This window comes from Heterodontus francisci, chromosome 1 (genome assembly GCF_036365525.1).
Source record: "Heterodontus francisci isolate sHetFra1 chromosome 1, sHetFra1.hap1, whole genome shotgun sequence".
Taxonomy (NCBI): domain Eukaryota; kingdom Metazoa; phylum Chordata; class Chondrichthyes; order Heterodontiformes; family Heterodontidae; genus Heterodontus; species Heterodontus francisci.
The window spans coordinates 169,181,670-169,207,890 of record NC_090371.1 but is presented as its reverse complement, the minus strand read 5'-3'; the positions used below and the strand labels follow the sequence as shown (position 1 = coordinate 169,207,890).

General features: G+C 41.8%; 1 protein-coding gene across 1 annotated transcript in view; it reads left to right on the top strand.

The window, feature by feature from the left end:
• LOC137373436 (protein lin-54 homolog) overlaps positions 1–17,913 on the top strand; it is a 94,157-nt gene extending 76,244 nt beyond the window's left edge. Inside the window, 2 exon segments of the mRNA XM_068038261.1 lie at positions 8,442–8,644; positions 12,209–17,913. Coding sequence (XP_067894362.1) covers positions 8,442–8,644; positions 12,209–12,410 — 405 coding nt within the window. The 3' untranslated portion in view covers positions 12,411–17,913.
• The last annotated feature ends 8,308 nt before the right edge of the window (positions 17,914–26,221 follow it).

Here is a 26,221-nt window from a genome sequence, read left to right as displayed (position 1 = left end):
AAAAGGGGGTAATCACTTGGCTGGGAATGTACCACAGGCCTCCAAACAATCAGGAAGAGATAGAGGAGCAGATATGTAGACAAATCTGAGAGGTGTAAAAATAATAGGGTAATAATAGTGGGGGATTTCAACTTCCCCAATATCAACTGGGATAGTCAGTGCAAAAGGCTTAAAGGGGGCGGAATTCTTAAAATGCATACAGGAGAGCTTTTTGAGCCAGTATGTAGAAAGTCCTACAAGAGAAGGGGCAGTACTGTACCTAATCCTAGGAAATGAAGCCGGTCAAATGGTAGAAGTATCAAATGGTAGAAGTATCAATGGGGCAGCATTTCGGGGATAGTGACCATAAATCGAAGATTTAAGGTATTTATGGAAAAGGACAAAGATGGACCGGAAATAAAGGTACTGAATTGGGGGAAGGCCGATTTCAAAATGATAAAACAGGATCTGGCCAAAGTGGACTGGGAGTAGCTACTTGTAGGAAAGTCTGCATCAGAGCAGTGGGAGTCATTCAAAAAGGAAATAGTAAGAGTTCAGAGCCAGCATGTACCTATTAAGGTGAAGGGTAGGACCAACAAGTCCAGGGAACCCTGGATGTCAAGGGATATAGAGGATTGGATCAGGAAAAAAAGAGGCTTATGGCAGATTCCGAGCACTGAAAACAGCGGAGGTACTAGAGGAGTATAGAAAGTGTAGGGGGGTACTAAAAAAGGTAATTAGGAGAGCAAAGAGGGGACATGAAAAAACACTGGCGGCAAGATAAATGATAATGCTGAGGCATTTTATAAGTATATTGAGTGCAAGAGGATAACCAGGGAAAGAGTAGGGCCCATTAGGGACCAAAGTGGCAACCTGTGTGTGGAGTCAGAGAATATAGGTGAGGTTTTAAATGATTACTTTTCATCTGTGTTCACTATGGAGAAGGACGATGTAGGTGTAGAGATCAGGGAGGGGGATTGTGATATACTCGAACAAATTAGCATTGAAAGGGAGGAAGTATTAGCTGCTTTAGCGGGCTTAAAAGTGGATAAATCCCCAGGCCCAGATGAGATGTATCCCAGGCTGTTTGTGAGGCAAGGGAGTAGATAGCAGGGGCTCTGACACAAATTTTCAGATCCTCTCTGGCCACAAGAGAGGTGCCAGAGGACTGGAGGACAGCGAATGTGGTACCATTATTCAAGAAGGGTAGCAGGGATAAACCAGGTAATTACAGGCTGGTGAGTCCAACATCAGTGGTAGGGAAGTTATTGGAAAAAAATTCTGAGGGACAGGATTAATCTCTACTTGGAGAGGCAGGGATTAATCGGGGATAGTCAACATGGCTTTGTCAGGGGGAGATGATGTCTAACTACTTTGATTGAATTTTTCGAGGCGGTGATTAGATTTGTAGATGAGGGTAAAACAGTTGATGTAGTCTACACGGACTTCAGTAAGGCTTTTGATAAGGCCCCGCATGGGAGATTGGTGAATAAGGTAAGAGCCCATGGGATCCAGGGTAATTTGGCAAATTGGATCCAAAATTGGCTTCGTGGCAGGAGGCAAAGGGTGATAGTCAAGGGTTGTTTTTGCGATTGGAAGCCTGTGACCAGTGGTGTACCACAGGGATCGGTGCTGGGCCCCATGCTGTTTGTAGTGTACATTAATGATTTAGACGTGAATCTCGGAGGTATGATCAGCAAGTTCGCAGATGACACGAAAATTGGTGGTGTTGTAAATAGTGAGGAGGAAAGCCTTAGATTACAGGACGATATAGATGGGCTGGTAAGATGGGCAGAGTAGTGGCAAATGGAATTTAATCCTCAGAAGTGTGAGGTGACGCATCTTGGGAGGACTAACAAGGCAAGGGAATATACAGTGGATGGTAGGACCCTAGGAAGTACAGAGGGTCAGAGGGACCTTTGGTGTACTTGTCCGTAGATCACTGAAGGCAGCAGCACAGGTAGATCAGGTGGTTAGGAAGGCATATGGGATATTGACTTTATTAGCCGAGGCATAGAATATAAGAGCAGGGAGATTATGATGGAGCTGTATAAATTGCTAGTTAGGCCACAGCTGGAGTACTGTGCACAGTTCTGGGCACCACACTATAGGAAGGATGTGATTGCACTGGAGAGGGTGCAGAGGAAATTCACCAAGATGTTGCCTGGGCTGGAGCATTTCAGCTATGAAGAGAGACTGGATAGGCTAGGGTTGTTTTCCTTAGAGCAGAGAAGGCTGAGGGGGGACCTGATTGAGGTATACAAAATTATGAGGGGCATTGATAGGTTAGATAGGAAGAAACTTTTTCCCTTAGCGGAGGGGTCAATAACTAGGGGGCATAGATTTAAGGTAAGGGACAGGAGGTTTAGAGGGGATTTGAGGAAAAGTTTTCACTCGGTGGTTGGAATCTGGATTCTAGTCAGAGTGTTGGAGAAGTATTGATGGCATCAGGTGTTACGAATCAGAGAGATAAAAGGCAAGTTGTCTTAATGTTACACAGACAATTGTTCACCCTTCTTGTCAGAGATTAAAAACCCCGACTATAAGATGCAGTTGTGATTGATGAAGTGTATACGAGGATAATAAAAGAGATTAGTGAAAAGTGTGAAATTTGTAAAAAGTATCGGAAAACGCTATCATGTCCTATTGTCAGCCTTCCATTGACATGTGACTTTAACAAGGTAGTTGCCATGGATTTAAAGGTATGGGACAAAGACAAGAATACTTTCATTCTACATTTTATAGACCTACCAACTAGATTTAGTCTTTCTACAATAATAAACAGTAAGGACAAAAGGGTGATTATAGACAAAATTATGAAGAAATGGATAGGGACTGGACTTGGGGCACCAGCTAAGTTTCTGACTGATAATGGAGGGGAATTTGCCAATGACGAGTTCAGGGATATGTGTGAAAACATGAACATTACGGTTATGAATACTGCAGCTGAAAGTCCTTTCAGCAATGGCCTCTGTGAAAGCAATCACGCAGTGGTTGATGAAATGTTACATAAAATCTTAGCTGACCAGCCAAGCTGCAAATTGACAACTGCCCTAGCATGGGCGGTTCATGCAAAGAATTCGCTTCAGATAGTCGAGGGATATAGTCCCTGTCAATTGGTCTATGGGCGGAATCCCAAGTTGCCTTCTGTACTGTGCACCAGTCCTCCTGCTCTAGTTCCATTTTTTTTCTGCACATTTGGATGCTTTACATACAGGGAGACGGGCATTCATCAAGGCTGAGGTCTCTGAGAAAATTCGCAGAGTTCTGAGGCATTGATTGCGGCCATCTGAGGTGGAAATTAGTTCAGGAGATTTAGTCTATTATAAAAGAGAGGGCCATAGGGAATGGAAGGGCCCTGGTAAGGTAATCGGTCAGGATGGTAAAACTATAGTTATCTAGCGTGGAAATCAAACTTTTAGTGGTTCATTCTTCACAATTAATCGGAGTTGATTACAAAATCTCAGAATCTGAGCAGCTGATAGAGGGAGAAGAGGCACCTTGTACCTCAAATACTCATGTGTTTTGTGATGAAGATCCTGAGGCACAGGTAGATCAAGAGTTGGATAGTAATGTAACCGATCATGATGCTCAGGGAAGAGCTATCGTATCCAAAGAGCAATTGCCTCGAGTAGGTACTTGGGTGATATATTCCAGAGGGGTCTGGTAAATGGAGGGATGCGACAATGGTGGGGCGTACAGGAAAATCTACAGTCAAGTTTTAAATACTGTTTAAATGTTCACGGTGATTGCCAAGAAGCCAGAGCTATTGACTGGCAGAATGGGGTTAAAGAGTGGAGGGTATGAAAGTGCAATGCAAGTTTTGATAGTGGGTCAGGAAATGACTCCTGCATAAGGAAGCGATCACGTACTGGAGAAAGAGCCTGCGATAAAGTGCGAGGGAGATGATCTAGCAGTAGTTCTGTAAGACATCAAAGTGCTAATAGAGGCCGTAGTATGAACAGATTACACAATGGAACGAGGGCTAGAGGGCAGTCTCGGAATAAAACTAGAAGCAGAAGTCCTCATGATCGTGAAGCTTTAGTGGCTGCCAATGAACTTGAGGATAAACTAATAAGAGAAGCAAAACATAAGGAATTAGAGTTGACGAGAGTTTGGAGTCTTTTCTGAGTTACCAGATCGGGGACAGCCGGCCTTATCACATAGATGGATTTGTACTGGGAAAGGTCCTTCGCAATGGAACTTATAAGGCTAAAGCGAGGTTAGTTACGAGGGGTTTTAAAGAGTGATTGTGAGATACTGATGTAAGAGTGGACTCACCCACAGCTGGAAAAGTAATCTTGAAAATCTTTTTGGCTCTTTTGGCCACATATTCATGGGAATGTAGATCCATTGACATAAAAGCTGAAAAGTATCTGAAACCACGTAAAGAGGCAGCAGATACAGAAGGAAAATTATGGAAACTGAACAAATGCGTCGATGGATTTAATGATGCTTCCAGGCTGTGATATTTCTCGGTGATATCTGTTTTGTTGAAAATTCGTTGTGTTCAACTAAAAGCAGATCCTGCAATGTTTTATTTGCATCATAAAGGGAAACTTTCAGGCATCTTAATGATGCACGTTGATGATTTCTTATGGGGTGGTACTGCAGATTGAGAAATATGTTATTAAGATTAAGGCAGAATTTAAGATTGGGAGTCAGGCTTGTGGGGCCTTTAAATATATTGGTTTAGATATTAAGCAGAATAAGTTGTGGTTGTTGGAGGTCAATCATCTCAGCTCCAGGACATCATCGCAGGAGTTCCTCGAGTTAGTGTCCTAGGCCCCAACATCTTCAGCTGCTTCATCAATGACCTTCCTTCAATCATAAGGTCAGAAGTGGGGATGTTTGCTGATGATTGCACAATGTTCAGCACCGTTCGCAACTCCTCAGATACTGAAACAGTCTGTGTAGAAATGCAGCAAGACCTGGACAATATTTAGGTTTGGGCTGATAAGTGGCAAGTAACAATCACACCACACAAGTGTCAGGCAATGACCATCTCCAACAAGAGACAATCTAACCATCTCCCCTTGACATTCAACAGCATTACCATCGCTGAATCCCCCACTAGCAACTTCCTGGGGGTTACCATTGACCAGAAACTGAACTGGAGTAGCCATATAAATACCATGGCTACAAGAGCAGATCAGAGGCTAGGAATCCTGCAGTGAGTAACTCACCTCCTGACTGCCCAAAACCTGTCCACTATCTACAAGGCACAAGTCAGGAGTGTGATGGAATACTTTCCACTTGCCTGGATGGGTGCAGCTTCAACAACACTCAAGAAGCTCGACACCATTCAGGACAAAGCAGCCGGCTTGATTGTCACCTCATCCACAAACATTCACTCCCTCCACCGCCAACACACAGTGGCAGCAGTGTGTACCATCTACAAGATGCACTTCAGCAATGCACCAAGGCTCCTTAGACAGCACCTTTCAAACCCGCGACCTCTACCAACTAGAAGGACAAAGGCAACAAATGCTTGGGAACACCACCACCTGCAAGTTCCCCTCCAAGCCACACACCATCCTGACTTTGAACTATATCGCCGTTCCAGCACTGTCGCTGGGTCAAAATCCTGGAACTCCCTTCCTAACAGCACTGTGGGTGTCCCTACCCCACGTGGACTGCAGCGTTCAAGAAGGCAGCTCACCACCACCTTCTCGAGGGAGGGGCAATAAATGCTGGCTTAGCCAGGGACGCCCACATTCCATGAATGAATTTTTTTTTAAAGTCTGGAATAAGTTTGAATCAATAATCCTATTTCGAGAGTGTTATGCCCATCTCGGTTGATCGTGTTAGGTCATCCCTGAAAGATGATGATCTGACTAAAGCAGCGATTGAGCAATTGTGAAGCCTGGTGGTTAAACTGGTTGGGCTCTCAGAATCGGCCTGATGTTAGTTTTGATGTGCTGGAGTTAAGCACAATGATGAAACATCCAAAAGTTGAGAATGTTTTAAGGGCAAATAAAACGTTGAAAAAACTAAATCTGGAGAAATGCGTACTGAAGTTCCCATCCTTATGTAACCCGAAGAACATGAAGCTAATAACTTTTAGTGATGCTTCACATGCTAATCTTGCTGATGGGTATTCGAGTGCAACTGATGGGTGAAAATGAGAAATATTGTCCTTTAGCTTGGAAGGCTAAGAAAATAAAACAGTTTGTTAAAAGCACGTTGACTGTGGAAACACTGGATCATGTGGAGGCAGTGGACATGTGATTGTATTTGTCAAATATTTTGGGTGAAATTCTGAACAAGGGACATCCTGAAGATAGGATATCCATTGAATGTTATGTGGATACTAGTTCTTTGTGGGACAATGTACACTGTACAAAGAGTGAGAAAAGACTACGTATTGACCTTGCTGGGTTGAAACAAATGCTGGAAAGAAAGGAAATCTCCAAACTCAAATGGAGAGATGCAACATCAGCTATCGGATTGTTTCACAAAGAGAAATGCGAATGCAAAGAGATTGTTGGATGAGGGGCGTCTGATGATGTAAAAAAACTTTGTGCCCAATATGGAATTTAATTTTGAAATATTCTTTGAGCATGTTAATACCTTGTGCATAATATGGAATTTATTTTGAAATGTTGTTTAAGCATGTTACTCTAAGTTGTATTGTAAAAGAAAGAAGTGAATCTGTTAATTGTGTGATCATATGCAGGTGAAGGGAGTTAATTGGGATTTTAGGTGAGCACTCACTGGGACTGGGGAGGGGTTTTGAGTGAAGAGCCACATGTTTGTAATCCTTTTATTCTGCACAATAAATGTGAAACTGAGTAAATGTAGGCTCCAGCCTTATCCTTCCATAACAAGTTTTCAGGAGTTTAACAATAAGACCCAAAGTCCAAGAATCCTACTCCTATGGAATGAACACGGAACTACCAGGAAAAGCCCTTGACTACATTTTACAACAGTAAATTACAAAGAAATTTATGCTGCATCTCTAAATTTAAAACTCCATTTAATGCTGCAGAATAAATATTAGTGAGGTTAGAGAGTTTACTTCATATGGAACCTGTGCATTTTTTTTGTGCAGACTGTCTCATCTCAATGTTGCAATGATGGGAATGGAAAAGTCAGTTGTGGAGCAACATAATAGCTAAAATGTACAATTTTCTCTTCTGCTGAAGATTTACAATCCCAACTAAATAGGATACAAGATAAATAGGAGTAGTATGTAGGACATCCTCTCATCCCTGACACCTGGCCTGATATTTGGTGTAATCCTAATACAGTGGTTTATGACACAAGCTGACTGATTAACCTGAAAACATTTTGCCTAGTCTATTTTCACTAACACTGTGGTAGATGGGATTAGAAGTCTTGAAGACTTCTTGGAAATCCAGTGTCTTGGTTGGATTTTTAAATCAAAATTTGAAAGTTCTGCTCAGCATGCGTTCTGTTTAGAGGGGTGGAGTATTACTTTGCCAAAATTGTTCAGCTCATTGAAATCTATCATGCTAGGCCCCCACATGCCAAGCATGAGGCACATTAATTTTGCCATTAACATTGATTTTTAACTGTTGCTGGAGCAAGGAAATGACTTGTTAAACAGACCAGCTGTGGCTGAAAAAGACATTTGCATATTAACAGACAGTGATTGGAAGGGCAAAGGACCATTCCCTGTCACATTAAACCCACAATGGATGTTGATCACCGGACAGTGAGGGGGTAGAGAAGCGCATTCCAGGGCCTGCTGGGGTGTTGCAATCCACAGGGGCCAGGACTGGTTAGACCAGCTGCTCACATGACTAACTGGATTTTCCAGGGCTTTCTTTTGAATTGGTCACAGAGTTTGAACTGAGAAAGACTGTTTGCTCCTGGACTGAGATCTCTTCTGTCTGCTCACAAGCCTCTGAATCCACTGAAGACACATGAACTCCAAGAGAGAAAAGTCTCCTACAGCGAACAAGGTTTAAGAAGAATACTGGGCCCCAACAAAAAGCAAGATCTACCTACAATCAAGGACTCTACAGTGAGCTCGAAGAACCATAACAAAAACTCTTCAGAGATTGCCTCAAATTTTTCCACTTTATTTTTCTTCTCTTTTCTGTCCCTATTTGTATGTGTGTATCATGTATGCATGCTAACGTGGGCGCGTCGTGTATCCATAGGTGTCAACCGAATTAGAGTTTAAGTTCAAGTTTAATAAATTTAAACTTTTCTTCTTTAAACCTAAGAAAACCTGTTTGTTCTGGTTTCTTTGCCTTATAATTGGAAAGCAGTGAGCAAGGATTCATCCAAGGGGGAGCTAAAAACACAATGTGTTTAAGATTAAACCCTGTTACGGTAAGACCAGGTGAAGGCAGAGAGGGACCCCTGGACACCTTTCTCACCTGGTCGCAACAAAATGCAAAATGATTGCCAGCTGTTAAATGATGAGGAATGACTGAAATACACTGGATTGAGATCTAATGTTTTTCCTTCACATTTTTGCTCCTCAGGCAAAGATCATGTGTTCATCAATATGTAAATGTATTGGCTGTAAAAATTTTGAGGAGAGCCCTGAGCGGAAGACCCTAATGCATTTGGCGGATGCTGCAGAAGTGCGTGTCCAGCAACAGACCGCTGCAAAAACAAAGCTTTCATCACAGATCTCTGATCTGCTGACCAGAACAACGCCAGCAGTTACAAGCGGAGGAGGAAAGTAAGTCACTCACTGATTCCAGAGCTTGGGACCTGGGTCGCATTACAGACTGATGCTAAAAATATCATTGTTTCAAGGTTATTTGGGTGAAAGCATAATGGTTTTGTATAGAAGGTTTTTACCTTAACACATTTACTTGGTCTCCCCATAATTTTATTAATGTTTAATTTCTTTTAATTAATGGATTTTTATTTCGTTTATAGAGGCTATTGTAAGCGATTCCCTCTACTCCACTTCTGTCTCCACCAGCCCCCCAACCAAACCTCCCATCACTCCCCTCCTCAAAGTACCCGCCCTCAACAGTGCTGTAGTTGCAAATTACTGCCCCATTTGCAACACCCTCTTTTCTCTCCATTGAATGTGCTGTCATGTCCCAAAACCATGCCGATCTTTCAATAACTCCATGTTTAAATCTTTCCAGTCGGGTTTTCATCCCTATTACATCACTAAAATGGTCTTATTCAATCATAACTGGCATTCTTTATGGCAATGCGTTATCCTTCTTCACCCTCCTCGACATCTGCAGTCTTAAACACAGTCATCCATGCTATCTACTTCCGTTGTCCAGTGGATCTACCCTTGCTTGATTCCACTCTTACCTACCGGTCATAGCATTTCCTACCCCAGGAACGTTGCATGCAGAATCTCCCAAGGATCTGTCCTTGGCCCCCTCTTCATCTGTATGCTGCCCCTTGCAGCATCATCTATAGACATGGGGAGGAATTTTATGCTGGTGGCGGGGATCTTAACGTTGGGGGAAACAGAAGCCGTGTTCCCCACATTGCCGTTTTTCCGGAAGGCCTGCCAAATTTAGTGCCACAGGCACTTAAGTAGACAGTGGCGGGTCTTCCATACAATTTAGGACCCTGTCGCTGAAGTCCCGCCCTTGGAGAGCTGCCAACCAATCAGAGGCTGGCAGCTACAGCGCCACTGTGGAAGCGGTGGCTGCAGCTGGAGGCCAAGGATCGTTGCTGGACCCAGGTCTCCGGTTAAGTCAGGGTGGGGGGTCGAGGGGCGGCAGCAAGGGCAGGGGGGTAGCCTTCAGCGGGCGCCCTGTTCCCAGTGCCAGGTCCCTCATTCAGGCACTGTGCCTTTTGAACGAGGGACACCACCCACCCTGCCCTCAAAGCTGGGAAGCAGCCCGTCCACTGCATATGTAATTGTGGCTGTGGCGGGAAGAGGCCCTTAATTGGGCGTTAATTACCCACTTAAAGGCCTCAGTTGGCAGCGAGACGGGAAGACTGTTCACAGACCTTCCCGCCCCGGACTAAATTTTGGCAGAGGCGGCAGGATGGTGGCAGGGCCCCCACCTCGTCACCATCCCAGCCGATTTTATGCTTTCCCCACTCCGGAACCCATCACGGGGGAGAGCATAAAATTCCCACCATGGGGCCTGATTCCATGTGCATGTTGATGATGACACCCAGCTCTACCCCTCCTATCACCTCTCTTGAGTCGTCGACCTCAGTGTCGTCGGACTGTCGCACCTTGCTCTCCTTCTTTCAGACCTTCCATAAAGCCCACTCTTTGACCAAGATTTTGATCAATCTTCCTAAAATCTCTGCCTTTCTTGATGCCCATTTATTGGTTACATCTCTGAGGTGCCATCGGATGTTTTCCAGTGTCAAAGGCACTATATCAACTATTTAGTGGAGGCGGTGGCGAAGTAGTAATGTCACTGGACTAGTGATCCAGAGGTCCAGGCTAATGCTGTGGAGACCTGGGTTTGAAGCCCACTGCGGCAGATGATGAAATTTGAATTCAATTAATAAATCTGGAATTAAAAGCTAGTTTAATGGTGACCATGAAACCATTGTCAATTGTTGTAAAAACCCATCTGGTTCACTAACGTCCTCGAGGGAAAGGAATCTGTTGTCCTCACCTGGTCTGGCCTACATGTGACTCCAGACCCATAGCAATGTGTTTGACTCGGAACTGCCCTCTGAAATGGCCTAGCATGCTACTCAGTTCAAGGCAAATAGGGACAATAAATGCTGGCCTAGCCAGTGACACCCACATCCCATGAACGAATAAAAAATGCAAGTTATTGTTTAATGTATTTTGCGGAGAATCAACTATGTTATAACTCCTGGTTTTTTTCTTAAACCGGCCTGAAAAGACGGCAATTCTAACCCAGTGGATAGTTAGAATATTGTTAAGTTGAAAGTAATGCTTCTTATTGATTCCTTTTGTTGAATCCCAAATTTTCCCAATTGCTGAAGAGGTTTGTTGATTTTAATGAGCATCAGCAGACTTCCACTTTTTTTCCCCACTTCCCACTCCGACCAACTCAGTTCCAAACACAATATATACTTGTTATCCAGGACGTTGCTCAACTCTAACAATTCAGTAATGTTCTGCACTGTGCATTGATGTCCATTGAGAACTTGACTGAGGTTGTTAAAACTCCTTTTGTTCCCTTTGTCTGGGTTGGATGTGAACTTGTGTTGCACATTGGAAAGGAGTGTATTTTTTGCTTCCATTTGTGCTACCCAGGCTATTATAATGTCCTCATGGTGTATTAGAATTTTTAGGGGTCACAGCTTGTAGTGATCATTCATATCTGCCTGTCAAATCATAATTACCAAAAATAAATTTTGCTTTTCTGATTGATTATACAGATCAGTTTAGTGTTATAATTTTAATATGTTACATATCACAAAATGTGTCATGTCATCAGTAATTCTGTAATACTGTTCATCATAATTTTTCAATTCTTGTTTCAATTCTCTTAGGCGTGTTGAATAGCTGATAATAAGTATAAAGTGAGAGACTAATTTAAAGTGCAATAATAGCACAATTTTGACAAAATTGGCACTGAGTAGTCTGCTGTTCAACTGTTGAACAGCCGTTCACCTTTGCTATTTCACAATCCTATCAAGCTTCTAGCTGAAGTCAGTTAACTTGGCACAATACTAAGATTAAGCCTAGGGCTTTCTTGGTTTAATATGGCTTAGACCCACAGCGTTTACTCATTGATCTGTTATGGAAAGACTCTACTTCAGTTTCACTCTTGATCCAAGTTCATGATCAGCCTCTCAAATACTAGTTTCATTCAAAAATTAACTTATTCGGAGCCATCATTGTGGATAAATATTTTGTTTAATCCCCCCCCTCCCAAAAAAGCATTTGTAGCAAACCTTTTCAAACTTGACATACTTAAATTCAAACCTTTATAATTCTATTTTGATCCCACTGCCCTTTGCCAGCGAGTTCCTGCAGTGGGCCAGGTTCTGCAGTGACAGGTTCATTCTAGATTCCTCTCTGTACAGAGCTCTTTACCTTGGGGATCTCTAGTGAATGGGGCAGACCTTGATTGGATTGAGAAACTTCCATATGTACTGTAGGAAATCCACCGTCACTTAGCCCCTTTGCCATCCAAAAAAATCCGGAAAGGGCATTGGATGTAGTGAGACAACAAACCTATTTATAAGCTGCATAATATATTTTATAATTTGACTACCTTGCCTAAAGCACAAAGGAAATCTTCTAACTAAAATGTAGAAACAGCCAGTGGGTCATTTTGTTCACGTTTTCTGGCTATTAATTGTCTTTTGTTTTCAGGTTGCCTTTCACATTTGTTACAAAAGAAGTGGCAGAAGCAACTTGTGAATGTCTTCTGGCACAAGCTGAGGAAGCAGAGAAGAATAGCCAAACAAAAGCTGTCACTGAACGCATGATTCTGGAAGAATTTGGGCGCTGTTTAATGCAGATTATAAACTCAGCGGGAAAAGCTAAAGGAGATGCCTGTGCTCTGAGTTGTTAATCTACTTGTGCTCCGCTATGGGAGCTGAACAGCACGAATCACTTGGGAAACTCTGCAAAGAGTTTTTTTAAATAAAAGTTGAAGAGTTTTGGGCTTACCACGATGTTTTACAGCTGTATGGTTAGAGAGAGGTTTCAATGAGTAAGATTATTCCTTCTTGGCAGACTTTCTGTGCATTGTCTGACTGAGGTGCCTTTTTAAACTTAAAATGCTTAGAATAAAGAGTAAGTAGATTTTATGATGTAAAATCAGTGTGTGAATATGCAAAACCGTCATGAAGGAGACACTGTTTTGATGCTGGTGGTTACATTTTATATATTTTGCATCCCTCTATGCAAGGTTGCTTTCACTTTGTTGACCTTTCCCCCAGGATGTCATGGACACTTTGGATATTCTATCCCCCTCAGTGATGAGTATCTTTTAGCCTGAGGTACAAATTGTCTCTGGATCTGACTGTACCTTCAATTAAAGATACCCTCAGAAATTACTTGCAAAGAGCGCTATGAGGATCAAGATTTTGACATAGTGACTATTAAACATGAAACGGAGCCTGAGGATGGGAATAAGATTTTGTGTGGCTGAAAAGCTTTGCATTACTTATGTCCTTCCTTGTTGTTATTGCAAATGTACCCACCTCTCCTTATGAGATATGTCATCAATGATTGAGTTACTTGATCCACAGCACATTGAAAATCTGTTGACCTACTGTGTGCTTGTAATTGATAGACTGTAATGGTACTTTATCAGATTCAGCTGAAAGGTGTGCCTTTTGTCAGGAATTATAGAATTCATCTACGTAGGTATTATTGGTTATCAGTGCTCTTGACCCTCTGACCATTTTGTATACTTTGCCAGCATGTATCCACCTCTGAACAAGACTGCCAATTAATAAGACCACAAGGTGGCACAATAGAATGGGGAGAAATGGGTTTTCTGCTCTCCCCACAATTAGGTTTCCTATCTTGGCCATTTTTGCCATGGAGAGCTGCCATGTAGAGGCGCACACCTGCCTGCCAAAAGGGAAATTCAGAGTAGGGAGCCATCCCTTGGCAGAGGCCTAGAAGCAAACTCTCTACTATGAATGGATATCAGGAAAGAGGGAGAAAATGCTACAAAGATCTCTTATCTTTCCAAAAAAAATGTCTGCAGAGGAACACAATTTTGTCACACATGGGTCATCATATGGAAAAAAACACCATTTTTTAGGGTAAGTATATTTTTTAGTTATGTAAAAGCATATTTGCACGTCCTTTTTCTAAGTGTGCTCTGTTCAATAAAAATGCTACACCCATTTCAAAGATTGACAAATAGAGGTAAAAACCTAAAAGTGAGTGTTTCTCTCTGAACATGTTGTAATATTAACAGTGCAATATGAAAAAATTCAAGGCACATCTTTTTTTAATCTTAAAACTGTTTTTGTAAAATGTGGGCAAATCTGGCTATTTTCCTTGTTTCAATTTGACAATTCAAATTCCAGTATCTTGAGCTTTTTTTTTTTAAAGTGCTTTCTAAAGTATTGTTACATAATTCCCCTATATGATGTGAGCTGCAGAGAGACATATTGAAAATTTACCTGTCCGACCTCAATATTGAACAGTTGACTTAAAATTTGGTACCACCGGTGTTCAGTGTCATAATCTTCACAAAATCCTTTTGTTAATTACTGCTATTTTCATATAACTTAAGGAATAGCCTGTTAACATACAGAAAGACAAGGATGTTTTTAAAAGGTATTTTTGCAGAATGTTAGAACAGGGTATTTGATGCTAATTAAAATCCATACCTGCCTTAGATTAATTATTCTGAGTAACTGTATAAAATGTGAATTAATGGCTAACTAGCTTCTCAAGCTTGTACTTTTATCAGGTTTCAAGTGGGGAGTTGCATAGTTTTTCTCTGCTGTACCAGTAATCGAAACGCTATACTAATTTGTATATATTCTGTTAATTTAGTTTCTGCAGCTGTATTATGTGTATTTAAATATTGTATACAGAAATAATTTGGTTATCTAAATGGAAGTTGGACTACATGTGTAGATTGTAAAAATAGTGTAGCTATTGCTGTGGGTGTTCTGGTATTAATTTGAAGGTGCAGTTTTCATACATTTCTGGTTTTTTTCCCGTGTATTTTTCTCTGATTTATCTGTACTTCATTTTGTGTATAGTATTGTTTTTTCTTTTCTTCACACCAGTCAAATACAATGCAAGAAGCTTTTTCAAACAATCCAAATATTAAATGGATTAATTGCCTTCTGTATCACCTCTGAAAGCAGAAATATGCTTTATTTATGTTAACCAGTTAAATCCAATTGTTTAGACTTGTGTTTAATGCAAACTGGGAAGGTTATGATAGATGTAAATTTAGATATTACTTATCACATATAGGTGATTTTTTTTTAATTGGTGATTTTAAATGCCCTGTGACACCTTAACCTGGCAGCCAGACCAGTAAACATCAGTTCTTGAATGGATAACTCAAATAATCTCTCAAAAATTCAAACATTACATTTGGATATTTCAATTACAAGCTTCAGGATTTCCATTTTCAAGTTAAGATTGCAAAGCAGCATATGTCCTTTGCACTGTTTATGGTGGTCCTCGTAAAATGACTTTCTCATGTATTTTTATGCTATAACTGTTAACTGCATTTTAGTCTATTAATTTTGGGAGGACTAGACATGATTAAAAGCACGAATACCAGCACAGATTATTGACGATGCTGTCATTTTCACAGCTAGATGAGCCCCATGTAGATAGATCCAAGATAAATTAAGTACTCTGTTTAAACAGTCATTATTTAATGAGTCACCTCACTGATTAGCTTTATACTTGTTATAACTGTGAAAGGCCAATCTTTATTTAGCTACATTTTTTTAGGTATTGATTTTTAGAGATTAATAAAGGATGAGAAAGTTTAGAGAACAAACCCCAGATAATTCATGCTTAAGAATTCAGTTTTAAAGTGTATATGCTAAAGCAAAGAGTTTTGGCCTCTAACCTTTAAAGGAAGAAAAATCTTGTAGAGACTAAGCTTTTATTTTTGCAAGGGTGGGAGGGTGCAACACACTGGAGTTACTGGTGTATGGTACTATGGCGTGCTGGGGCATGGGTTCTTTATTCTCTGATCTAAGTTTCAGTTCCCCAGTTGCATTGCTGGAGGTGACTGGGCGGGGGAGCAGTAACGAGAGAAGCCTCGTAACCCAAACAAATCATCATCTGACTGCTCTTGGACACTTACTACCAACTGGCTATGTGCCATTGGATGACCCCAATGAGTGGATGACACTCAACCTTCACACTTGCAGGGAAAAAAAAGAATTTCATACCTTCCGAAAAGTGAAGTAGGATAAGATGTTTTGTAGTTTAACTTGCTTGTTTTATGTTTGGATTTCCTCTCTTTTTTTTGATCTATGCACGTCATTTCCCAGCCAAGAGAGCAGGTAAAAAGCCTGATGTGAAAACTATGAGAAGCAAGGTTTCAGTGAGTTTCTTTTATGGATGTTTCCCCACTGACTCTGAATTATAAAGTAACTATATGAGATTGAACCCTTATTCTGCCTCTGTGGAACAGCTTCTTAAATGCTGTCCAGCTTCACGAGCCGAGAGGTATTTCTAGGCCTCCTTTTTAAAAAAAAAATTCCAACTATGATGACAGATTATGAGTGCCCCCCCCCACCCCCCCTCGCCTCCATGAGGAGAATGGCCAGCAGCCTGTACTTGAATACCTTGTAACAGCTAATTCAGAATATTGGCAAAGGCCAAATAAGAGGTTGGCCATGATTGGAGCATGAACCAGGAAGATGTGGGAGAAAATATGTTTCATGTTGACTGAGGTAAACGCTGTTACAAAACTCCTATAGATGTTGCTGGTCCCAGGATTCCCAATGTAATGTAGTCCTACTTGACCTTGTGGTTCTGTAGTGATATCTGACTTTCCCTAACATTAGATCAGAAATTGAAGTCTTTATTTTCTCCATCCTAAACCTATAACTGGGCCCCTTCTCCTTTAGTGATTATGGATCTTTGAAGAATATCATGTTTTTCCCATTACAAATCACGTTAACAGAAATTGTTTCGTAGTATGATTTTTAGAGGTACATTATTAAAAATTAGTATTGACTATAATAAGTGGACATATTTGTTGTCCGAACAAATCTGATGAAATCATGACAGTCTTACTAGTTGCACTGCCATATTGTGTATGAAATTTCTAAGGGGATAACAAAGACTGGTGTGTGAAGTATTTCTATATAACTAACTACATGCAGGAGCCATTTTATTGCACAATTTTTAAATATCTCATGGAAGGATGGAACAGCCATTGGTCAAACTTAAGAATTTTTTTACAAGAATACACTCACTTTTACATTGTTTCCATTTTGCAGCACTGTAAAAGTGACTATAACTAAAGTTTGGTTATGATCTGACTGTGGAGCAAAGAAGTCGTTGGCTCTGTCCTTCATTGAGGTTATCTCACACCACATGGACTTGACGCTGTGCTGGGGTTTTGATGTCCAGCTGGATTTGTTGGAGCTCCTGGGAACTTTATAAACAGAAGTAAATTTTTCTTAATGTTCTGAGAAAGTGAATGTTCTCATTTCTGCTGTCAAAACATTTAATATTTAAAGGTAGGGATGAAAACTGCATGTATAGGTACACTTAGTGCACTCATGACAAACTACGAGTTTGCAGTGCTCAGGTGCTGTCAATTGCAAAACAGCATCTGTTGCTTCAGACTGATGGCCAACAAAGGATCGCAGATCATTACATTTTCATTTGTGTTGCTTTTCCTGTGCTGCTTTTTGAACTAACAAACCCTTTTTATATATTATGTGGTATACTGATACATGTATTTAATTGCAGCTTCTGTCTAAAAGGTTTCTGACTGCTACACTGCTTTATGATCTTGGTATGAATGTCAGATTTGTTCAACACTTATTTCTGTGGAGAATAAATGAGCTTTAACTATCCTACCACGGGATTTCTAATTCTTTATCCTCCACATCACTTCTCACTTTTCACATTTAAAGGGAATCTTTGCCATGTTAAACACTGCATACATACCAACCACTTTCAAGGGATATGCAGCATTTTTCAGTTTGCTTTTCTTGAAAGTGGTGACTTTTGGAGAGAAATTGAGATCAGATCAACTTGAAGAATACTATATAATTTCATAATAACTGGCATATGCTTTTGAAGCAACAGCTACACATTATATGCTATAATAGGATTTCAGTTGCTTACTGAGTAGCTGAAAAAAAGTTCCAGTGGTAAGAACAAAACTGAATAAGAACGTCTTACTGGTGTTAAACACGAGCGACAATGTTCAAGTGTACAGGTACTTGATAATTTCCCACTTTACATTTTAAATGGAATTCTGAAGCTTTCATTTCAGTGTTTATCAATTTCAGTTGTAACTTCTGTTTATTAGAAACTGATTTTTGTAATGTACTTATGTCAATTTTATATTGGAAAAATAGCTGCATTTATAATAAATTGTATCATTGGCCACTTATTGTTCATTTGTCTTGATTTTAACATAATGACAAAGCTTTTTTGGAACGTTGCTATTAAAACTGGTGTTTTTGGCTTCATGGCCTACAATCCAGTATGTTTGGATATAGGATGTGACCATATGTGAAAAGGGCAATTGAGAAGAAATATCTGAAATATTAACCAGCTGTTTATCGCAACAGGTGGTGTATATTCCAAAGTTTTTGTTTTTATTGTAGATTTCCAGGTTGTCTCTCCATGTGATAGAAGAATGACCTGCTCTTCCAGCAGTCAATTAAAGGGAAACTTGTGCATGGTCTGATCTCTAAAGACCCATGCTTCAGTTTACTGCGCCTCCCTGCTGGAGAATAAAAGGATCCTGATGTGACAACAGCTATCTCAATGATAGCTGGAAAGGAAATGGTTTTCCCCCACTCCAACCAACATGTGGCTCACACACTTACGGAACATATCCAAATTGAAATGAGTGTTATTTGGCTTCTGCCTAGAAATCGGGAATTATCATCTAGAATGGGGCTCTTTCCGCTAAGGTGGTGATACATCCCCCAAAGGAGATCACAAACCAATTCAGGAAGGGAAATAAGCAACTGACCTACCTAAAGCTAGGCAAGGATGGTCACACTCTAGCCAATAAAATGAGGGCAGCAGTCCTTTTTGTATGAGAAACATGTCTAGCACAAAGTCCAGCTTGACTTGAGTCCTTTGTGACAGAGTGTTTAACTCAGGAATTTGGTAAGTGAGGGAGGAGGTGCTCTTCACAGAACCAGGAGTGATCTGAGAGGGAGTCGTAGACAGCGAGACCTGACAGCTGAAGCCCAGAGACATTAATTAGGAGCTAGGTGATTGGTGAGTTTTATGTTTTTCTTTCTCACTAAACTGGGACAGTAATTTAAACTGGTACTGAGGAGATACAAGTATTGCATTAAATTTAAAGCTTAATTGGTTAAATTACTTAACTACAAATAGTCATTGAGAGATCTAAATGTGAAACCTAAATAGTAAAATAAAACACAATAAAGATGGCAGGGCAGGTGATGTTTTGTTGATGTAGCATGTGGGAGCTGGTGGACACCAGTGTGATCCGCAGCAACCACCTCTACTGTAAGTGTCTGCAGCTCGAAGAACTTTGGCTCAGAGTTGATGAGCTGGAGTCTGAGCTTTGGACACTGCGATACATCATGGAGGGGGAAAGTTACCTGGATACTTTGTTCCAGGAGGCAGTCACTCCCATTAGGCTAGGTACTTCAGATTTGGTCCGTAGTCAGTGACAGGAGGGTGTGACTACGAACGAGTGAGCCAGATATGGAGATCCAGATGGTAGCAATGGAGGAACCTCAGCCCTTGCACCTGTCCAACTGGTTTGAGGTTCTTGCAGGTTGTGTGAATGAGAGCAGGGGCTACAGGGAGGATGAGCAAACTGACCACACTACTGTGGTACAGGAGGCCATTCAAGGGGGGGGGGGGGGGGCAAGAGTAAAAAGAAATATAGTAGTAGGGGACAATATAGTTAGGCGGGTAAATACTGTTCTCTGCAACCAGGAGTGTGAGTCCCAAAGGCTGTGTTGCATGCCCGATGCCAGAGTTAATGACATCTCATTGGGGCTGGAAAGGAACTTCTAGAGAGAGGGGAAGGATCCAGTTGTCATGGTCCATGTGGGTACCAATGACAAAGGTAGGACTAAGAAAGAGGTTCTGCTGAGAGAATATGAGTACCTAGGGGCTAAATTAAAAAGCAGAGCCACAAAGGTGGTAATCTCTGGATTACTACCATACCCTTGAGCAAATTGGCATAGGGTAAGTAAGATTAGAGATTTGAATGTGTGGCTCAAAGATTAGTCTGAGAGAAATGGGTTTAGCTTCGTGAGGTACTGGCACCAGTATTGGGGAAAGAGGGAGCAGTACCGTTGGGATGACTTTCACCTGAGCTGTGCTGGGGCTGATGTCCTAGTGAATCGTATAATTAGGGCTGTAGAGAGGGCTTTAAACTACATATTGGGAGAGAGGGTTCACATGGGAGATTTGGAAAGTTCAAGAGAAAGGACAAGGCAATAGTGCAGCATAGCGATATGGGTATTGATAACCAGAGAGTGATAGGAAGGGGAAAGAGCGTACAAACATAAAAGTGCACCAGCAAATAAGGTCAGAATAGGGGAAAATGGTAGTTGGACAGAATTAAAAGCTCTATTTGAATACACGCAACATCTACCCAACAATGTGGAAAATTGCCCAGGTATGTCCTATCTATGAAGCAGGACACACCCAATCTAGCCAATTACCACCCCATCAGCCTCCTCTTGATCATCAGCAAAGTGATGGAAGGTGTTGTCAATAGTGCTATCAAGTGGCATTTACACAGCAATAACCTGCTCACTGATGCTCAGTTTGGGTTCTGCCAGGCCACTTAGATTCTGACCTCATTACAGCATTGGTCCAAACATGGGAAAAAGAACTGAACGCAAGGGCAGGTGCGAGTGACTGTTCTTGATATCAGGGCGGCATTTGACCGAGTGTGGCATCAAGGAGCCCTGGCAAAATTCAAGTCAATGGGAATCGGGGGGGAAAAGTCTCCACTGGTTGGAGTCATACCGAGCACAAAGGAAGATGATGGTTGTTGTTGGAGGCCAATCATCTCAGTCCCAGCACATTGCTGCAGGAGTTATTCAGTGTAGTGGCCTAGGTCATCAGCTGCTTCATCAATGACCTTCCCTCCATCATAAGGTCAGAGGTGGGGATGTTCGCTGATGATTGCACAATGATCAGTACCATTCGCAACTCCTCAGATGCCGAAGCAGCCCGTGTCCATGTCCAGGTCTCACTGCATAACATTCAGGTTTGGGTTGATAAGTGACAAGTAACATCCACACCACAGAAGTGCCAGGCTATGACTGTTGTAATATGACTTTGTACTGAATGTAAGTGTTGAATATGTAAATAGATTGGATAGATGTCATCACAGAAAGTGATGCAGTCTATCAGGTAATTCAATAGTTGCAGGGGACATAATCACTGAACAACGCAAACAAATGGACCGCTGGGTTGAGCACTACCTGGAACTGTACTCCAGGGAGAATGTTGTCACTGAGACTGCCCTCAATGCAGCCCAGCCTCTACCAGTCATGGATGAGCTGGACATACAGCCAACAAAATCGGAACTCAGTGATGCCATTGATTCTCTAGCCAGCGGAAAAGCCCTGGGAAGGACAGCATTACCCCTGAAATAATCAAGAGTGCCAAGCCTGCTATACTCTCAGCACTACATGAACTGCTATGCCTGTGCTGGGACGAGGGAGCAGTACCTCAGGACATGCGTGATGCCAATATCATCACCCTCTATAAAAACAAAGGTGACCGCGGTGACTGCAACAACTACCGTGGAATCTCCCTGCTCAGCATAGTGGGGAAAGTCTTTGCTCGAGTCGCTCTAAACAGGCTCCAGAAGCTGGCCGAGCGCATCTTCCCTGAGGCACAGTGTGGCTTTCGTTCAGAGAGATCGACCGTTAACATGCTGTTCTCCCTTCGTCAGATACAGGAGGAATGCCGCAAACAACAGATGCCCCTCTACATTGCTTTCATTGATCTCACCAAAGCCTTTGACCTCGTCAGCAGACGTGGTCTCTTCAGACTACTAGAAAAGATTGGATGTCAACCAAAGCTACTAAGTATCATCACCTCATTCCATGACAATATGAAAGGCACAATTCAACATGGTGGCTCCTCATCAGACCCCTTTCCGATCCTGAGTGGCGTGAAACAGGGCTGTGTTCTCGCACCCACACTTTTTGGGATTTTCTTCTCCCTGCTGCTTTCACATGCGTTCAAGTCTTCTGAAGAAGGAATTTTCCTGCACACAAGATCAGGGGGCAGGTTGTTCAACCTTGCCCGTCTAAGAGCGAAGTCCAAAGTACGGAAAGTCCTCATCAGGGAACTCCTCTTTGCTGACGATGCTGCTTTAACATCTCACACTGAAGAGTGCCTGCAGAGTCTCATCGACAGGTTTGCGGCTGCCTGCAATGAATTTGGCCTAACCATCAGCCTCAAGAAAACGAACATCATGGGGCAGGACGTCAGAAACGCTCCATCCATCAATATTGGCGACCACGCTCTGGAAGTGGTTCAAGAGTTCACCTACCTAGGCTCAACTATCACCAGTAACCTGTCTCTAGATGCAGAAATCAAGAAGCGCATGGGAAAGGCTTCCACTGCTATGTCCAGACTGGCCAAGAGAGTGTGGGAAAATGGCGCACTGACACGGAACACAAAAGTACGAGTGTATCAAGCCTGTGTCCTCAGTACCTTGCTTATGGCAGCGAGGCCTGGACAACGTATGTCAGCCAAGAGCGACGTCTCAATTCATTCCATCTTCGCTGCCTCCGGAGAATACTTGGCATCAGGTGGCAGGACCGTATCTCCAACACAGAGGTCCTCGAGGCGGCCAACATCCCCAGCTTATACACACTACTGAGTCAGCGGCGCTTGAGATGGCTTGGCCATGTGAGCTGCATGGAAGATGGAGGATCCCCAAAGACACATTGTACAGCGAGCTCGCCACTGGTATCAGACCCACCGGCCGTCCATGTCTCCGCTTTAAAGACGTCTGCAAACGCGACATGAAGTCCTGTGACATTGATCACAAGTCGTGGGAGTCAGTTGCCAGCGTTCGCCAGAGCTGGCGGGCAGCCATAAAGGCGGGGCTAAAGTGTGGTGAGTCGAAGAGACTTAGCAGTTGGCAGGAAAAAAGACAGAGGCGCAAGGGGAGAGCCAACTGTGTAACAGCCCCGACAAACAAATTTTTCTGCAGCACCTGTGGAAGAGCCTGTCACTCTAGAATTGGCCTTTATAGCCACTCCAGGCGCTGCTCCACAAACCACTGACCACCTCCAGGCGCTTACCCATTGTCTCTCGAGATAAGGAGGCCAAAGAAGAAGAAGAAGAAGTGTTGGTGTTAGTCAGTCAACAGCACAGGTGAAGGGCTCTCCTGAATAAAGAACCCTGTTTGTTATTTACCAACTTGTTTGTTTCTGAACACAAATGCTATCAAAGAGAAAAAACATGATATAGTGGCAGCAGTGGAGGATACGGAGTAGCTGCAGAAGCCTGGAATAGCATTTTGAAAATGGAAAGAAGTAGAAGCAGCAGCAAAGAAGATTTGGTACCAACCACGACCCTCAGGGTCAGAACTCTCACAGAGTGAGTACTGTAAGGGATAGGTGCATTTGTGTAGTGCGCCAACCAGGTGGGCAGTGTTCTAGCGGTGATCTGTACTGGGGAGTCATACATTATAACTAGTACAGCTTCACACCAGCCTGTGTGACTCTTCTGAAGCCATGCTGCATCTCTCTTCAAGTCTCTCTCACATGTGATCTCTTACATCATCATAGTAGGAGGTATTTTTTACACTTTCTCAACATTATCCCTTTCAAACCCTTATACTACACAGATGGTTGCCACTGTCTTTATAAATATACCCCAGCATAACCTCAGGAGAAGGAGGAAAAATCTGTAACGGGTAACTTGTCAAATTAGCTGTAATTTACTTTAAATGTGAAAGCTACTTTGCCCACCTTAATTTGTTCTGGTAGTTTGAGAGCCTCTTTTTGGTGATTCTATCAAGCTGGGACTGATTTCACTGGTTCGAAAAGGAGGGGAAAGATGTCTTTGCTTCAATGTCTCTACAATTGGTCAGCATTTCCTGTTTTACAGGCCAGGATATTTTTTCTTCTCTTTTCCTGAAGAAATATACTTCTTGCTGACGAACGGTATCACTCATACCAGTCACCCTACAGTACCACCTCCCTTAAGTGCCCTTATACCTGTGAATGTCACACCAAGTATCAGGCTGCTCAGCTGTGCAGAGCATCGCAGTGTTGTCTCATACTGTACATAGAAGACATCCACATGTCTACTTTCAGCAACAGTTGCTGGATCAAAATCAGGAGCAGGAACGACAAAATAGCACCCAGTTGATTTTCCCCATCCTAGCTTAACAGATGCTGAGGTCAAAAGTAATGCCTCTATTACTATCTGTCGGAGATCAGGTTCACAGACTGGTGAACTGAAACTATCCAGAAGCACCAGGATTGTTTCCTGGTGAGATAATTTTCCCTCTTCTCTCAGCAGGAGATTCAACTGTTGGGGTGCGGTCCACAATAGTTAACATAGGACAAACTGGGAATCAAACGTCGTTTGTATGGTTCAGTGCCATAGGAGATGGTCTTTAACCACCAGGCAATTAAGGAGCTATAATTATATTTTATAATATATTGTTGGAATAAAAATTCCCATTTTTTTTTTGTACTCTGGTTTACATTTCAGCTCATGTAATATTTCCAGATTTTGCTCCCAAAGCTTTATTTTCAAGCTCCTGGCTGGATTGTAGACTGCATTTTTAATGAATCGGTACATTCATCTTTATTCTCCAGATTAATGTGCTTAGGCTTCATGGTTAACCCTGAATCATGATAAATAACTTACTGGAGAATACATAGAATACCCACCAGGTTCTTCCTGTCACCTTAGAAGGTGGACAGTAACATGCTGATGGGCTACATTACTTGGTCAGATTTGGTGACAAATGAAACTGCGTCTCAAAACAAAAAGACAATAATATAGTACAATAATTAGACTTACACAATCTAAAACTAGTCTGTTTAAAATAAAAAAGACATAGTTTGAAACTCCAACATTTTCTCAGCAAGGTCTTGTTTGACGGTAAATCCCATGATTTTTCATGAAGCCCCTTTTGGCACAATAGTGGCAATGCAAATATAAAAACAACTATTTTTGAATGTAAATAGGTTTTGACCCTGATTCTGTTCAAGTAAACAATACAACTTTAAAAGTACTTAATTGGCTGTAAAGTGCTTTGGGACATCCTGAGATTCTGATAGGAACTACATAAATGTAAGTCTGTCTTCTTTCATATGACAGTGTAAGCAATTTCATTGAAAGGCAACCTGTCGCTTCTCGTTGCAAGACCATGTGTGATGTATAACCTCTGTGGAACCACATGCCAGTGAGTATAGAAATAGGAAGATTGAGCAAATCAACACATGGCTGGAAAAATGGTTTAGGAGAGAGGGCTTTAGATTCCTGGGGCAATGGGATTGGTTCTGGGACAGGTGGGACTGGTTACACCTTAACAGAACCAGGACTAAAATCCTCGTGGGGAGATTTGCTAGTGTTGTTTGGGAGAGTTTAAACTAGCTTGTCAGAGGGTTGGGAACCTACGAGGGAATTCAGATAGGAGAAAAACAAAGCTGGTTATGGGAAGTATAAAAGTTGTTCATGAAAGTGGAAAGCAGCATAAATAAATGCTAGAACCAACCAGGGTCAAATACAGAATAGTGTTAAAAAGGCAGAATTAAAGGCACTCTATCTGAATGCACGCAGCATTCACAAGTAGAAGTAAACGGGTACGATTTAATTGCCATTACAGAGACGTGGCTGCAAGGTGACCAAGACTGGGAACTGAATATTAAAGGATATTCGACATTTAGGAAGCACAGGCAAAAAGGAAAAAGAGGTGCGGTAGTGCTGATAATAAGGAATAGGATCAGTGCATTAGTGAGATAGGATCTTTGATCAGAAGAACAGGATGTAGAATCTGTTTGAGTGGAGCTAAGAAACAGAAAGGGGCAACAATTATTGGTAGGAGTGGTTTATAGGCCACCGACCAGTAGTGGTAATGTAGGGTGTGGTATAAATCAGGAAATTAGCAGTGCATGTAGCAAGGGCAATGCAGTAATCATGGGTGATTTCAATCTACATATAGACTGGGTAAATCTTATGAGCACCAATGCTGTGGAAGAAGAATTCCTGGAATGTGTCCGAGATGGTTTTCTGGAGCAATATGTTGAGGAACCAACAAGGGAACAGGCTATTTTGGATCTAGTATTATGCAATGAGAAAGGGCTAATTAATAATCTGGTGGTAAAAGAAGCTTTAGGGATAAGTGACCATAGTATGATAGAATTTTCCATTAAGTTTGAAAAACTAGGGTTTTATATCTAAACAAGGGCAATTATGAAGGTATGAGGAGCATGTTGGCCGTGGTGGATTGGAAAAATACATTAAAAGGTTTGAGGATTGATAGGCAATGGCTAGTATTTAAAGAATTAATGCATGGTTTTCAAAAAGCATACATTCCTTTAAGGCAAAATAACCAAATATGGAAAACAAGTCAGCGTGGCTAACAAAGTTAAATATAGTATTAGATCAAAGGGGGAGGCTTATAAAGTTTCCAAAAAAAAAGTCGTAAGCTGGAGGACTGGGAGAATTTTAAAATCCAGCAAAGGAGGA